The 17,765-nt window shown below is 44.0% G+C and overlaps 1 protein-coding gene across 2 annotated transcripts in view; it reads right to left on the bottom strand.

Moving 5' to 3' along the window:
• Nucleotides 1-2,809: 2,809 nt before the first annotated feature.
• RGS14 (regulator of G protein signaling 14) overlaps nt 2,810-17,765 on the bottom strand; it is a 42,830-nt gene continuing 27,874 nt past the window's right edge. For both annotated transcript variants that reach the window (XM_089526953.1, XM_089526961.1), the window contains exons 13-15: nt 10,704-10,762; nt 5,985-6,096; nt 2,810-3,656 (exon numbers count right to left, since the gene is read on the bottom strand). In XM_089526953.1, the coding sequence (XP_089383079.1) occupies nt 3,349-3,656; nt 5,985-6,096; nt 10,704-10,762 (479 nt within the window). In that variant the 3' untranslated portion in view covers nt 2,810-3,348. The remainder of the gene's footprint in view (nt 3,657-5,984; nt 6,097-10,703; nt 10,763-17,765) is intronic.

The raw sequence follows: 17,765 nt of genomic DNA, 5'->3' as shown, positions 1-17,765 counted from the left end.
CTACCCCTGGTCTAGATCAAGGGAAGTAATAGTGTCACTCTATTCTGCCCTGCTCAGGCCCGACCTGGAATATTGTGTCCAGTTCTGGGCACCACAATTTAAAAAGGATGTTGAGAAACTGGAGCGTGTCCAAAGGAGGGCGACCAAAATGGTGAAGGGTCTGGAAACCATGCCCTATGAGGAACGACTTAGGGAGCTGGGGATGTTTAGGCTGGAGAAGAGAAGGTTAAGGGGTGATATGATAGCCCTGCTTAAATATTTGAAGGGATGTCATGTTGAAGAAGGAACAAGCTCGTTTTCTGCTGCTCGAGAGACTAGGACCCAGAGCAATGGATGCAAGCTACAGGAAAAGAGATTCCACCTCAACATCAGGAAGAACTTCCTGACAGTAAGGGCTGTTCGACAGTGGAACACACTCCCTCGGAGTATAGTGGAGTCTCCTTCCTTAGAGGTCTTTAAACAGAGGCTGGATAGCCATCTGTCGGGGATGCTTTGATTTATATTTCCTGCATGGCAGGGGGTTGGACTGGATGGCCCTTGCGGTCTCTTCCAACTTTATGATTCTATGATTATTCAGTCTGATTTTGCATTGTATCCTTTACTGTTTTTGCCACATCTCTCCTTAATATGAAGGTCGCCCTGTTTCTTCACGTCTTTTTATTCCCTGAGTAGAACACTGTGTAGTTATTGGAGTCAAAGTGAGCCTTTCCTGTCCATTTTCACTCACTTACCCACAGTACTGCTATGTTCATGTGTTCCGTTTCCATTTTATTATGTCTAGCTTCCCTTGGCTCATGCTTCTCACATTCCACATTCCTATTTTATGTGTGATGCTGCTTCTAACAGCATTTGCATTTTTGAGTGTGTTTATTACTTGTCTCACCATCTTTTGGGGTTTTCTATGTCCTTGACACATCTGACAAATGTGATTTCCCTTTTTTCCTCCCTATCTCTCTGTTTGTGTTCTGATCCTGCCTGCGTCTTGTTTGGGACTGTCTCACAGGGTCTGCTTGGTGAGGAGGTCACTCAAGGAGACTATTTATATATACATCTGCTTTATTTATTTGGTTGGTTGGAGGGAAAGGTCACTGGACATATTGTTCATTACCATCAAGTAGGCTTTGACTTATGGCGAGCCTGTGAATGAGAGACCTCCAAGTCACCCTATCATTAACAGCCCTTCTCAGGACTCAGGGCTGTGGCTTCCTTGATTTAGTCCATCCATCTGGAATGTGGTCTTCCTCTTTTCCTGCTGCTTCCCACTACACAAAGCATTATCATCTTTCCCTGTATTCAGGGCATCTCATGATATGTCTTTGCTTCTAATGAGAGTTCAGGCTTGATTTTGACCCACTGGTCAGTTTAGCAGTCTATGGCCCTGTCCACATGAGCCTTTTAGCACGTACTGAGTACATGCTAAGGTTGCCTTGGAGTGCCCTTTACAGACGCTCCCTAACCCTAGCACATACTCCATATGTCAAAATGGCAGTGCCCTGTCTACATGGGTGTCGCCATTTTGACGTGACTGCTGAAACGGAGCTCCTTTTGCCCCAAGGACACCCCTTTTCAGGCCACATGGAAGCAGCGTTTTACCGCTTCCCCGAGGCCTGGAAAAGTGGCAGATCGGGGCCTCCAGGGTTGCCGCTGTGGCCGCTGAGGCCCCAATCCATCAGGTAAAGGAGCGGGTGCAGGCCGCCCCAAAGGGGCAGTCTGTATCCCGCCTATGTTATCTATAGAACTCTCCTGCAGCACCCTATTTCAAATGAATTGATTCTCTTCCTGTCAGTTTTCTTCAGAGTCCAGCTTTCACAGCCATAGACAGACATTGGAAATAAGATGGCATAGAAGATCCTGGCTGTGGTTTTTAATGATATAAATGTGGACACATACGTCCACTATTTTTTTTTGAGGGGAGGGGAGACTCAGCTGTCATGAGCTTACAAGTATGCTTAGCATACATCCTCCAGACCTCACAGACCTTGACGGATGGGACAACTTACCTACCGATGTGCATGGGAACACACGTGTTCATCCAGGACCACTGAAAATAGATTACCCTAAAGATAAAGCAACAAGAACCAATATTCTCCATCTACCTAGTACCCCCCCTTCCAAGTCTGTCTCCAAGGTAGCCAGTGTGTTACACCATAGACAAGGGACCAAATGTGGAAGGATGATGGCAGACCTAACCCAAGACATTTTGCTGCCTGAGGCAGAACAAACAAATGTTGCTCCCAAGGTGCCCAAAGCTTGTTATTTTGGCTCCTGAGGCAAAAATAAAAGAATCCCACCAGAATCTCTTCCACTGTTGTTGCTCTGTGCCTTCAAGTTGTTTCTTAACTAGGGGAAACCTAACACAAACTATTATGGTGTTTTCTTGGCAAGATTTGCTCAGAGGTGGTTTGCAATTGCATTTCCCTGAGGCTGAGAGCATGTGACTTGCACAAGGTAACCAGTGGGTTTCATGGCCAGGCAGGGAGTTGAACCCTGGTCTCCAGAGTCATAGTCCAACATTCAAATCACTCAGCAACACTGGCTCTCATCCCTTCCTCTACCTGGCAGTTAAAAACACTACAGTAAGAACAACTGTCTGTCCTCCCATTACACCAACATTTGCTGCTTAAGGTGACTGCTCCACTCTCCCTAGTGATGGGCTGGTCCTGGATGATGAAGCTCCTGCATTAACAGGAAGTGTAGATACTCACACTGTTTTGTCCCTCCCCCAGTTTTTGAACATCATTGCTTGAGCAGACAGAAATGTCCTTTTAGCCCCCACAGCCACCTGGAAATATACATCCACAAATACACAGAGGCTCGACATATTATTCAGTGTATCTTACATATTACAAAGACTGAAAATTACAAACTATATACAGGCATCATCATCACCATCATCATTACCACAACTATAGAGATGTGGTTGTCTGTTGGAAGCAGTCAAGAGCAGTCATTTTATAACACAGAGCAACACCTACAGAGTAGTGTGGTACAGCAAGTGAACACTGGCAGTTCCCTGCCCAGCCAACAAACAGTTCCAAGGTGGTTGAGAGAGTGCACCAAAACACTTAAGAGTACAAATGTCCACTCCTGGAAGACATACTTGGGTAGACGAGGGGATGTCCTTAGAGCTGGACTGGCCTCAATGATATTCCTACACCACAAGAGGGATCTGTATGAGGCAGACCACACCACAACAGATACTAAACAGGAAGGGCCTGGACTTCTTGCCAAGGGACATGGGATTTGTTAGGCAGACCTGTTGGACAAACGTTGTTACTTATTTGAGTACAAAAAAAAGTATCATTTCCAAGTGGAGGAGGCCAGGATAGGTGGTGTTCACAGAGTGGATCATATTGCTGAAGATTTCCCACAAGCACTTGATGTTGATAGACTTCGTGTTTGTAGCTTTGGTGGAGGAGCAGCAGCTTGAGGTTGTGGTGGCTGTTCCTGGGACTGAGAGGTGGTAGAACCTGCATCTGTGGCCTTGGGTGCACATTTCTTGTCAGCAGCAGGGCTAGGTGAAGAATGGTTCTTGCAAGAAACACCCTCTTGTTCCGTCTGGAGAAAGTCTGGCAGTACTAGGTCCTCTTTGGACAGAAGCCCACGCTGGTCATTGACTCTGGTGTTCTGGACACGGTTCAGCAACTCTACTAGCCCTGGAAGGGGGGGGGGGGTGACAAAAGATAATTCACTATTGGTTTGGCAACATAATCTGGAAATTATTTTACACTTTTATTCTCCAAACAACTTCAACATTGTGTTTTCGTGTTTCTCTATAGCTGCATATTTCTATTATCTGCACATCAAAGCTTCTGCCAATTTGATACCTGTTTAAAATAATTATCACAGTGTACAAAAGGGTTCCTGATAATGGTGCCTATTTCCTTCAGAAATGCTTAGGTCTACAATTCCCACTACAATTCCCAGAGTTCCCTTGAGAAAGGGAACTGCTGTTAAGATATATTTAAGGATGCAAGTTTACACATACTTACCTGCAAGTAAGTCTCAGTGAAGCCAATGGACTTTCTTCTGAGTAGCCATGTATAGGATGTGTTATAACACTTTTACAGTATATAGCTGTGCCCCATTTATCTTGTATTGCTGCTTTACCTACTTTTATTAGTTTCTTTGCTGCATCAAGTGGGAGATTAGTCTGTCTTTTACTATTCTTATTTCTATGCCTTCTTTCATTCTGCATCCAAAAAGCCATTGTAACATAGTGATTAGAACAGGGGAAGCTGGCATGGAAAGACTATTTGGACTTAAACTTTCACAATCCCTGGCCACTGTTCATTTTGTATGGAGCTTACAAAAATTGTATTCCAAAATATCTGAAAGACACCACATTGCTAGTTCCTTGATTCCAGTGTCAGGTTAAGACTGTGGAAATCCACTGATCTTGGTCTGCCCCAGTCTTTGTATCTTGTGTTGTTGTTTTTAAATTTATTTTTATTTTTATTTTGTATTTTTATTTATTTTTATTTTTTGCAGATAATCATGGACTATGAATGGGAGAAATACTTTGTACAACACTCTGAGCTTCTAGGAGGAGATGCCATAAATAAATGAATAAATAATCCTAGATCTGTTCACTCACTGTTCATAAGCTTAAAGTCTTCCTTCAAATACAAAGCTCTGATGCACAGGGATAAGACACATGGAGGGGCTATGAAGCTAGAAGATGATTTAGATCTGTTTTCCTCTCTGCCAAGAACCTGCTTTCTCTAGTAAAGGCATTTCTGAACCCTCCCTACACACAATTATAATGTGGTGAGAGGTAGGCAAGGAGTTAAAAATGTTTACCTTCTCACACTAGAACTTGTTCACAGCCAGAATCCTGGCTTCTGAGACTTCATGTATTGTCAAGACTCCCTTTGTACCCATGAGGATTAGAATTTTTAAAAAGGGAAGTTGAATTTCTCCGGATGCTGAATTATATCTTAACTTCACACTTTAATATGAATGGGGTGGGAAGAACCAGTACTTCTGAAGAACCATTTATTCCATCATACTTTGAACTGCCCTACTTTCATTTTAAGGCACCCCTGGTCTATCTCCACTATATATCTGTGAGTATTTATCTGGGACATGGTGGTTTAATGGTTAAGATGCCAATTCTGATGATTGTAAGATTGGAAGGTTGGCAGTTCAAGGCCCAAGTACCGTGTGACAGAGTGAGGGGTCACTAGTCCCAGCTTCTGCCAACCTAGCAATTCGAAAGCATGTAAAAGTGCAAGGAGATAAATAGGTGCCACTTCAGTGGGAAAGTAACAGTGTTCTGTGCAGTCATGCTGACCACATGACCACCAGAATCGTCTTCAGGCAATGCTGGCTCTTCAGCTTAGTAACGGAGATAAGCACCACCCCCTACAGTTGGTTATGAGTTCATGTCAATAGGAAACCTTTACCTTTTTACCTTTTAGCAACTTGGCCATTGCCTGCATTCCTCTTTTCTCAAGTTAAATATGGATTGTGAATAATTTGAGTAGAGAAAAGCTCAGACTCCTGAATGCACCCATAACTAAAGTTTTAATTTGACCAGATCCTGTGGAATGTGTAGACGATCAGTATTATGTATTTGACTTATCCAGCCAAACTGTGGATGGCCATACAGCAGCATCCACATACAATGGAAGCTAGTCAGGTCATGAATAACCTTTTGGTGTGGATGTAGTGATACTGCTATTATTTGTTCCATAAAACAAACACACCCATCAAGACAGATGTTCACTGTAGTGATCAAAAGGTGAAGCACACAAGCTTTAATGTGAAGGGACACAAAAGCAGTTTGTTATCACACCCAATAATTCTAAGCTCCGTACATTTTTACATTCTTAGGAATTAGCATGTAAAAAATATATGAACACACCTTCTTTCAAGATGAAAATTAACATGGTTTTCCTTAGTTCTGAAGGAGCACACTGCTCACTTTCCCTTGGCCTATAGTATGTGAGTGGACTCCAAGTAATGTCAAGATTACTTACCTTCCAAGTCATATGTGCGACGGTTCTGGTTACTCCTTGAAGGTCTGACAAAAGAAGAGGACATTTCTGGGAGTGGCTCAGTCTCAGATTCCATCTCTGCACAGCTGTCATCCTGGAAACATTGTGAGAAAAATCATGGTTTGAGCCAGATCCAGAAGATGGCCTACTGAGTGCCTAGCTGAATAGTATTATACAGGTATACATGGAAAGAATAGAGGTAGGTTCCTACACCATATGTTTTAATCTTGTAATTGTTTTTATTATTGTAATCCTGCCTCAATCCGCAGGGAGAGGCGGGAAATATAAATAAAATCATTATTATTATTAGAAATCAAGAGCAGCTTGAATGTATTTCAGTAGACATTTATTCAGGACTAAAATATGCACATGTAAAATGAAACAACAAGGTAACGTAAGCAAGATTAAACAAAAGCATTTGGAATCATCTAGACACCATTCCAAAGCTTCTTCCAAAATACATTCAAAGTTGATTCCCCACCCCCCACCCCCCCCACCCCGCCTGCCCGTCTCACCAGCTTCTACTTTTCTAATGATTTCTTTCCATTTTGGTGTCCAGACTTACAGATCTATTTTTTTTAATATGCTGGAGGGAGATGGTGAGGCTTGTATGCTCTCCCCTTGTTTCTCTGTTTTGCTGTTCATTCATGCTCTGTAAGGGATTCCAAAGGCAGTTGTTGTTTACCTTGTCCATTGTAAGGAGCCAGATATGGCTACAGCTGGATCTGCTAGAGTAAAATCCTGCTCTTTTGTTGCTCAAGCTTTATTACATTGTTTACAACAGATGTGCTTCTGCAACTCAACACCAAATGTTTGTGTTTCTCAAGCCCTCTTCCACCATCTTCCCAATACCAATGACACTAAACTAGCTAGACAGACGGCAAGAAGGGAAGGGTGGCTTGGCAGGCATAAAAAGACAAAAATTTCTCAGATACTTTGTTAACTGAGTGTCACCTAGATTAAGGACAGACTGAAGAAGTCTTTCTTCTGGCGGGGAATGAACAAAGATGTTGCTGCCTTTTTCCAATCCTGTGTGGTCAGTCAACAAATCAGAAATCCAAAGGATCAAACCAAAGCCCCTCTATAACCTCTACCCATCATAGATGTCCCATTTCAGAGAGTGGCTGTGGACATTTTAGGCTCTCTCCCTCAAAAGACTGCCAGAGGGAAACAACATTCATAGACTATTGTACACTATTGCCAGAAGCCATACTGCTAAGCAGGATCTTAGTTAAGGCCATAGCCCAAGCACTGATGGATCTTTGCTAGGGTGGGCTGGCCTTTGGAAATCCTAAAGGACACCACGACAAACTTTATGTCCAAAGTCTTGCATCATCTGCTAGAGTCACATGGAGTACGACATCTAACTTCAGTCCCCTACCACCATCAAACAAATTGGTTGATGGAATGTTTTAATATAACCCTAGGGGCTATGATACATAGGTTTGTGGGTAAACACTCCAATGACTGGGACTTGGCTCTCCAGCAATTCTTGTTTGCCTATAGATCCATCCCACACCCAAGTTAGGGCTATTAACCCTTTGAGTTAGTCTATGGTCATGAGGTGAAGGGACCGTTACAATTGGTGCAAAGACAATGGGAAGAAGCTGAACCTTCTCCAGAGACAAATATAATAGACTTTGTAAGTCTTAGGACAGCATGGCTGGATGTTCATGAAAATCTTCAGCAAGCACAACAGGACCAGAAAGCTTGGTATGAGCAGTGTGCCAGAGAACATTGTTTTGAGCCCAGCGACCAGGTGACGGTCCTGAAAGTGACAAGGACTAATGAACTCGAAATTTCTGGGATGGACCAGCCACTGTGCTTGAATGCATTCGGACTGTGAACTATCTCATACAGTTCGCAGAAGCTGGTCTCAAAGGTACTGTATATCATGTGAACTCACTAAAGCCCTTCTATGGCAGACCAGAACACCTTCTCACTCTGTCAATTCCAGATCTGGATGAGGAAGAGTGGCTTTTTATGATAGGAGAGAGCGTGGTAACCTGGATGATATTCAAACCCCTACATGGCTCAACCCTAACCAGCACAACCAGTTCTCTCAACTGACATCCAAGTTCACCTCCCTGTTCTCACCAATCCCTGGCTTGAATGCAGACCCTCAGCATGTTGTAGCAGCAGACAACAGCCGGCCTTTTGCAGAGCAGCATGATGGGTTTCACTGCCAGGAAAGCAGGAGATTGGGAAGGAGGTGAAATAGATGCTGGATATGGGGATCATTCAGCCTTCCCACAGTTCATGGGCATCACCTGTTGTTCTGGTGTCCAAAAAGGAGGGAACTGGGATCAGGTTCTGCATGGACTAGAGGACACTGAACTCAGTGATGCAGCCAAAGCATTACCCTATGCCCCAGGTGGATGAACTCCTAGAAAAACTGGGGCGTGCCAAATATCTCTCCTCCATAGACTTGATAAAAGGTTACTGGCAGGTTGCTCCAAGCACCACACTGCATTCATCACTCATATGGGCCTGTTCAAGTTCAATGTACTGCCATTTGGGCTGTGCAGTGCATCAGCAACTTTCCAGAAGTTGGTAGACTCACTGCTGAGAGGCTGAGATTTTGCTGCCTTATTACAGCCAGCTGGCAGCCCCCCTCCCCATTACAGATCTGACAGGCTCAAAGAAACCCAAAACTGTGAAATGGATGGTGGAATGCCAGGAATCGTTCGAGGTGCTGAAGTGGGCTCTGATGTCCAATCTGGTCCTGATGGCACCAGATTTTGACAAACCCTTCATATTGGCTATCGACGCTTCAGACAGGAATATTGGAGCAGTCTTGATGCAAGAGGCCTAGATGATTTTCCATCCTGTGCTATTTCTCAGCAAGAAATTGTCTGTGAGAGTCCAACTGGTGCATACCAGAAAAAGAGTGATATGCCATTGTATAAGCACTGGAGAAGCTCAGACCATATGTTTGGGGACGCCAATTCACTCTCCAGACAGACCATGCTGCTCTCTGATGGCTCCACACTGTCCAGGGAGTGAACAAAAAACTGCTTCGCTGGAGCTTGTCCCTTCAAGACTTTTGACATCCAACATGTGTCTAGATCAAGGGAAGTAATAGTGCCACTGTATTCTGCTTTGGTCAGGCCTCACCTGGAATACTGTGTCCAGTTCTGGGCACCACAATTCAAAAGGGACATTGAGAAACTGGAGCATGTCCAAAGCAGGGTGACTAAAATGGTGAAGGGTCTGGAAACCATGTCCTATGAGGAACGACTAAGGGAGCTGGGGATGTTTAGCCTGGAGAAGAGATGGTTAAGAGGTAATATGACAGCCCTGTTTAAATATCTGAAGGGATGTCATATTGAAGAGGGAGCAAGCTTGTTTTCTATTGCTCCAGAAAACAGGACCCGGAGCAATGGATGCAAGCTACAGGAAAAGAAATTCCACCTCAACATTAGGAGCAACTTCCTGCCAGTAAGGGCTGTTCAACAGTGGAACACACTCCCTCAGAGTGTAGTGGTGTCTCCTTACTTGGAAGTCTTGAAGCAGAGGCTGAGTGGCCATCTGTTGGAGATGCTTTGATTGAGAGTTCCTGCCTGGCAGGGGGTTGGACTGGATGGCCCTTGTGCTCTCTTCCAACTCTATGATTCTATGTGTCCAGTCATTTGAGGACTTCTCCCAGACGTTAAAATGGTTAAAGGTTGGGAGGGAAGGTGGTTGTTCATGAGAGTGACATCACATTCTAATGAAGTTACATCCCAGCTGACATAATGCCCAACTAGTCAATTAGTTGGGTAGAATTTCCAGATGTTTCCAAACAGAAATTTTAAAAAGGGCTTTCCCACGAGGAGAGAGTCTTTCCTTTGTTTGCCTCATGCTGTGGTCTGAGATGACCCGGATGCTGGTTGAGCTAGCAATGGAGGCTGAGCAAACAGCATCCAGATCCATCAAGGACTACAAGGCCATCTGGGACTTTAAATAGGTAGAAATGTATTAACTAGAATGTTTCGGCCTTTTTGGTTTATTTTATCTGGCTTGACTGAAATGACTGTTATTCTGTAACTATATTTCTGTGCCTACAAGACAAGGGGTCTTGTATGAATGATATCTAGTTTCCTATAGAACTCTGAAGTTAGAATAAATACTTTCTTTCAAAGTACCTGCTTCTTCAGACACTCCTTTCACATGCCTTTAGCTCACTTGTTGCTTGCTTAAGTTATCAAGGGTACAACCTAAAAATCTCTTTACAAAGCCCTAGTCTGTTGTGAAGGGAAAATATCATCATAATTCACTAGGTGGAAGCAGCTGTATAGATGGTCTCAGGAGGTTCCTTTTAGCTTAGCAGGAGTGGGGAAGGATGGCCTAAGAGACTAGGGAATCAATGATCTGCTGTGGCAAAGAGCCAGAACAGGGAGGCTGTGATTGGCTATTAGTCCACAGATCATTACACTGAGGTATGCCCTCAGTGTGTGCACAAATGAGTTGGAAAAAAGGTCTTAAACTATAAATACATAGCAAATATACAGGAACTGCAAGGCTATAAACAAAAAAGAAAGATCTGGACATACAAAACTAGTATTAGCAGAAAAAAATGCCAGGGCACAGCTCTCTCTGTCAATACATCATTTTCTTTTTTAATGATGGAGAAGCCTTACATCATATGATTCCCCCAGCTGATGAGAGAAATAAGTACTGTATAGGAGTAGCTTTCACAGCAACATACATAAAGCTCACCTCACTATGATCACAAGCAAGGTTTGTTGCAGCATTTCTAACACCAACAGGTTTCACCTCTGCAATGAAAAAAAAGTATGTCAGATTACAGAAGAGCAAGGGCACAAAGAAGCAGACCTGACAACATTAGGGCGAGGGCTAACTGGGACTAAGGGCTGAGATCATGGATGCAATTTTTGATGGATAATGGGTTGGGAAGATGTTTATTAGAGGAACTAGGATGAAAGATGGCTGGAAACTGTCAAACTGGAATCCAGGGAGCATAGACTGATCCTTGTTGAAATGATTTAATGGGAGTGTTGATCCATGTCTCAATAGATAATGCCAGGAAACAGAAAGAAACACTGTCTTCTATTTAGGATGAGACAAACTGTGGATCAGAAATAGTGAGAGGAGGAGAAGCAGAGTTCCCATCATTTTTTTTCCTGATCAGGTGCCATGGTTTTAACAGCTGTACACAATTAGCACATTCAACAGACAAATCTTGTCTGAGTTTATAAACTCAAGATATTTGCGGATGATTAGTTGTGATTTTAGACGACCCTGTTGACCAAATAGGCAATTTGTTTAAAAGCTTTGATGAATTCGGGAGAATCGCGGGGTTTAAAATAAATAAAAGCAAAACTGTGATTTTGACAAAAAATCTTTCAAAGCAGGAACAACAAGAAATTGAGAAGATAACAAACTGTATGGTTAAAAAGAAAATAAGATACTTAGGTATTTGGCTAACCAATAAGAATACTGATCTTTTTGAAAAACAACTATAAAAAGCTTTGGACAGAAATTAAGAAAGATTTGAATAGATGGTCCAAATTAGATATATCAATAACAGGAAGAATTGAAACCATAAAAATGATGGTCTTGTCCAAAATAAATTTTCTATTTCAGATGATTCCAATTCACATTAACGGAAACATATTTAAACTTTGGCATAGAGACATAAAGAACTTTATATGGAACAACAAAAAAGCAAGGATAAAATGGAAGATAATGACAAATCAAAAAGAAGATGGAGGAGGTGGAGTCCCAAATTTGGAATTGTATTACCAAGCAAATGTTTTAAATTGGATTTCAGACTGGATAAAACTTGAAAATCAAAACGTGCTAAAATTAGAAGGATTCAACAATAGATTCGGCTGGCATGCGTATATGTGTTACGAAAAAGCCAAAGTGCATAAAGAATTCTTGCAACATGAAATCAGGAAGACATTACTAACAACGTGGGAAAAAATCAAAAAGAAAATCTATAGGAAAATACCTTTATGGACTTCGACGCATGAAGCTTTTTTTGGACGATGGGAATCAACAGACAAATGGCTGATTTATGGGGATTTACTATTTAAGAACAAAGATGGTCTCTACCAATTGAAAACAATGGAAGAATTAAATCAGGTTGATATTAAGACGCACTGGTTCTTGTATAAACAACTAAAAGAATGCTTCAAAATGGATCTAAAACTGAATGGAATTAATGATGAAATAGAAGAACTTGATAAACTATTGCTTGGCGATGAACAAAAGAGAATATCCAAACTATACAAATTTTTATTAAGAATCGAACAAGAACAAGATCTAATCACCGACACAATGATAAAATGGGCCACTGATTGTGGAAACATTATTGATTTGGAAAGTTGGAAACATGCCAGAAAAAAACCCAAGGAATTCACACAATCTCAAAGTTTAAAGGAAAATTATTGGAAGATGGAGAACCGCTGGTACCTGACCCCCAACAGACTAGCCTTGATTGATAATAAGAAATCTAATTCATCTTGGAAATGCAAAGCGGCAAGAGGAACCTGGTTCCATGTGTGGTGGCGTTGCCCCAAGTTGAAAATTTATTGGAAACAAATACACATAACAATCGAGAGTATGTTGAACATAAAATTTGAACTTAGACTGGAAATATATTTATTGAACATGACAAACAAAATACTACCGGAAATAGAAAAGACATATGGAAGAATAATATTATACTTGGTATCTACAGCTAGAGTACTTTTAGCTCAATTTTGGAAAGAGAATAATATACCAGACATAGACTTATGGCTTCAGAAACTCATGGATGTAATTGAGATGGACAAACTTACAGCATATATAAAACAAAAAAATATAGATAAGATAGAGAAAGACTGGTACCCAATAATACAATTCTGTAAATCGAGATGGTTGATCAAAGAGGTTTAGTGATAATTTAATGATATTTGTATGATGACTCTATTTTATGCTGTTTTCTCTCTCTCTCTCTCTCTCTCTCTCTCTCTATATATATATATATATATATATATATCTCGATTTATAATTACACTTAAAGCATTAAGGTTATAGATTCCAGATGGACAACAACAAAAAAGGAGAATACATTTAAATGAAAATCTGACAATAAGAGTATGTTAATCACAAATAAGAGATATGGGTCAAGGAAGTAAATGTGGGAACGATACCGGATGGGGATTATATATGATGTGTAATATATAATTATGAGAATCATGTAAATAACTGTGATTTTATATAATTAAAATTAAATAAATAAATAAAAACAAATCTTGTCTGACTGCAGTGGCTACCTGAGGAAGAATATCTTTACATGGTTAGTGTTAGTTATCCACACAAGTGTTAAAAGCACATGAACTCTGTCACCAAACAGTTTTAAAATTCAGTGCTTCTTGACAATGTGGGACTGAATGAGGACAAACATGCAGTTCTACATATCTAGTGAGACTATGTTCCAGAAAATTTTTTCTTGTATTGTGAGAAATATAACAGTGCCTAAGCACATAAATGCTACAAGTCAGTTCCTGCTACAGAGAGGAGGAAGAGAGAGGTAGCTGGGCAGCCATTTTAAGTGGTGACTGTTTAATTTTTTTTTAAACTCTAGGAAGAGTGTGCTTGTAGTCACATCTTCAGTGAGTAGGCTTGCCATATCTCGCCTAGGGGCGGGACTTTCCTGGTTTGGGGCGGGTCCGCACGGTCCTGCCCCGGTTTGGCCCCACCCCCGGGACCCCCCCCCAGCGAGGCCCTGGAGGCGGCTCCGCAGCAGCAGAGTCCTCCAAGGCTTCTCTGGGGCTTGGGAGACGCTGTCTCTCAGGCTCCAGGGAGGTCCTGGAGGCGGCTCCGCAGCAGCGGATTTCTCCAAGGCTTCTCTCCCAGTCTCCCAGGCTCCAGGGAGGCCCTGGAGGTGGCTCCGTGGCAGCGGAGTCCTCCAAGGCTTCTCTGGGGCTTGGGAGACGCTGTCTCCCAGGCCCCAGCCAGGCCTTGGGCAAAAACGGAGCCCAGTCGGGGGGGGGGGGAAGCCTCCCTGAGGGGAAAATTCCTTCTCCGCCTGGGCTCTGTCCTTGGAGAGAACGGAGCCCAGGCGGAGAAGGAATCCTCCCTTCAGCAAGGATTCTTTTCCCCCTGGGCTCCGTTGGCAAAAACGGAGAACAGGGGGAAAAGAAAGCCTCCCTGAGGAGAGAATTCCTTCTCCGCCTGGGCTCCATCCTTGCTGAGAACGGAGCCCAGGCGGAGAAGGAATCCTCCCCTCAGTGAGGCTCTTTTTCAAATGTAGCCCCCCCCCAAAAAAAGTCCTACATTTGAAAATTTTGTCCTACATTTGTCCCGGTTTGGAGGTCCTGACTAATGGCAACCCTATCAGTGAGTCACATCTGTGAGTCACTAGGGGGCGGAGCTAGCAGACTAGCTCTATATTACTCCTCCCAGAGCCGCGCGTGAAATTTTATTTCTATTTTTATTTCATTTTTTTTCATCCAACGAAATCTACAGCAGAGGCAGAGTTGATTGAGCTTACTGCCACAAATTGTTGAAACATCAGGAGCTTTAACATTGGTGTTTTCTGGAGGATTTTTTTTTCAGGAGGAACCCCAGTCCTGTTCCAGTAATTTCCTAAGACTTTTCAGTATGGACATTGATGGAACCACGGCAGTCACCTGCAACACTTGTGGGATGTTTGTCTTCTTGCCTACAGAAGTGGAGAACTTCACATGCCCCAAGTGCAAGTTGGTAGCCCTCTTGGAGGAGAAAGTGCAGCAGTTGGAGTCCAGAGTAGCTACACTTCAGCATATTAGGGGGCAGGAGGATTTCCTGGACACAACAGAACTAACAATCCTGGACGAATACCACGCAGAGGAAGATGCTGGAGCCGAGGAGGTCACTTCACATACACAGGAGGTGGACAGCTGGAGGAATGTCACACAGAGAAGTAGGCCAAGAAGGGATTGTTCGGGGAGCTTGCAGCTAGAGAATTGATTCAAAGCTCTTTCCCTTAGGAGGATGAAGAAGAGCAGCATGGACAGACTTCAGGGACAGAGCAGGCAAGCCTGAGAGTCCCACCCAAGGGAACAGCTGCTGCTAAACCTTGCAGGTGGCGCGTGGTCATAGCGGGGGACTCCTTGCTGAGGGGTACAGAAGCAGTGATTTGTAGGCCTGACAAGATGTCTCGAGAGGTGTGTTGTCTCCCAGGGGCTAAGATCCGTGATGTGACAGAGAGGCTGACAAGACTGGTCAAGCCTACTGACCAATACCCCTTCCTTTTGGTCCACATGGGAACCAATGATACTGCAAGACACAGCCTGCAGAACATCAAAAGGGATTACGAGGTGCTTTGTAGGAAGCTGAAAGGATGTACAGGTTGTCATCTCTTCTGCCAGTTGAAGGGCACGGTCCAGGAAGGGATGGGGAAAATAGCGGATGTGAACAACTGGCTTCGCAGATGGTGCCACCGAGAACGATTTGGATTCTTCGATCATGGGTTGCGGTTCCATGAGGAGGGACTTCTTGCAACGGACGGGTTGCATCTCACGCCAGTTGGAAGAAATGTTTTTGCCAACAGTCTCAAGAACTTGATCAGGAGGGCTTTAAACTGAGTTCCGTGGGGAAGGGAGACAATATTAAGGAAGGCGAAATGGCTGGAGAAAATAGTCAAACTGACATAGAGGAAACAAGAAAAAAAGTGCAACGACCCAACAGTGGGAGGCAAAAAAACTTGCACAAACAGCAAGTAAATGGGACCCGTGGTCTGCGATGTCTCTATACTAATGCACAGAGCGTGGGAAATAAGCAAGATGAACTTGAACTCGTAGTACAACAAAGCAAATATGATATAATAGGCATCACTGAAACCTGGTGGGATGAGTCTCATGATTGGAATGTGGAAGTAGAGGGGTATAACCTTTTTAAGAGAAATAGGCCAAACAAGAAAGGAGGAGGAATAGCACTATATGTCAGAGATATTTACTCCAGTGAAGAGATCCAGGACATCAATCATGGAAGCCAGGTGGAGAGCATCTGGATAAAAATTAAAGGGGGGGGGGGGGGGAACAACAAGGATGTTACGGTGGGAGTCTACTACAGACCCCCAAGTCAGACTGAGGAATTGGATGATGTCTTTCTAGAACAGATGACCACACAATCAGAAAAGAGAGATGTAGTAGTGATGGGCGACTTCAACTATCCTGATATTTGCTGGAAGTCAAACTGAGCAAAATCCTCAAGGTCTAGCACAGGGGTAGGCAACCTTTTTGAGCCGGGGGCTGGGTTGCTGTCCCTCAGACAACTGGGGGGCCGAAGCCGGGGGTGGAGCTTCCACCCTCTGGGGGCGGAGCCGCATGCTGGGGGCGGAGCTTCCACCCCCCGGGGGCCAGGCCTCCTCCTCTTTGCCAGCCCCTGACGGGGCCCCAGGCCCCGTCAGAGGCCAGCAAAAAAGCCAGCGGGGGCCACCAGCGCTGGAGGCCTCCCTCTCTTTGCCGGCCCTTTTGCCGTCTTGGAGGGCCCCGGCGATGGCAACGGGCATCCCAGAGGGTCACTGCCGCCGCGTAACCCCTCTTAGAAGGCCCCAGCGATGGCAATGGGCCTCTGGGAGGCCCGCTGCTGCCGCTGGAGCCCTCCTGGAGAGCCCCAGCGAAGGCAACGGGCCTCCCAGAGGCCCACTGCTGCCGTCGGAGCCCTGTTCGAGGGCTCCGGCGGCCGCAGTGGGCCTCGGCGAAGTCTCACATGACCTTTCTTGTGGTCACACGAGACTTTGCCTCTAGGCCGCCACCATTTTGTTTTTCAAAATGGTGGGGAAGGTCACGCGAGACTTCGCCGCCATTTTGGAAAACAAAATGGCAGCGCCTGGAAGCCAGGAAAAGCCACAATCGGTGGCGACAGCGGCAGGGGCAGGCAGAGGCCGGCCAAAAGGCCTCCGCGGGCCGAAGGTTGCCGACCCCTGGTATAGCAAATTCCTCACTTGCCTGGAAGACAATTTCATTGGCCAAAGGTGGTAGAGGCAACAAGGGGGTCAGCTATTTTGGATCTGATCCTAACCAACAGGGATGACTTGATTAATGATGTGCAAATGGTGGGATCATTAGGTGGAAGTGACCATGTTCTCCTGGGGTTTGTTATACAATGGAAAGGAGAAGCCAGGCATAGTCAAACACGCATTCTAGACTTTAGGAAAGCGGATTTCAGTAAACTTAGAGAAGTATTGAGGGTGATCCTATGGTCAGAAATACTAAAAGGGAAGGGAGTTCAGGACGGATGGGAGTTTCTCAAAAGAGAGATACTGAAGGCGCAATTTCAAACAGTTCCAGTGAGAAAGAAAAATGGGAGGTGTCTCAAGAAACCAGGATGGATCATGAAGGAACTTTCAACGGAGCTAACTTTTAAATGGAACTTGTATAAGAAATGGAAAAATGAGGAAATCACCAAAGGGAAATTCAAACAAATAGCAAGCATGTTGTAGGCGTAAAGTCAGAAAGCTAAAGCGCAGAATGAACTCAGGCATGCTAGAGAGATTAAGAACAATAAAAAGGGCTTTTTGGATGTGTCCGCAGCAAAAGGAAGAATAAAGAAATGGTAGGGCCACTGCGTGGCGAAGATAGCAAAATGCTAACAGGGGACAGAGAAAAGGCAGAATTACTCAACACCTTCTTTGCTTCAGTCTTCTCAGAAAAGGCAAAGGGTGCTCAACCTGAGGATAATGGAGCAGTGGACAGAATAGGCGAAATTCAGCATAGAATAAGTAAAGCGATAGTACAGGGGTACCTTGTTAATCTGAATGAATATAAGTCTCCAGGACCAGAT

This window comes from Sceloporus occidentalis, unplaced genomic scaffold (assembly GCF_023333645.1).
Source record: "Sceloporus occidentalis isolate IW3139 unplaced genomic scaffold, rSceOcc1.0.p SCAF_1, whole genome shotgun sequence".
NCBI classification, from domain to species: domain Eukaryota; kingdom Metazoa; phylum Chordata; class Lepidosauria; order Squamata; family Phrynosomatidae; genus Sceloporus; species Sceloporus occidentalis.
Note: the sequence above shows the minus strand (reverse complement) of the source record. Positions and strands in the feature narration are given on the sequence as shown.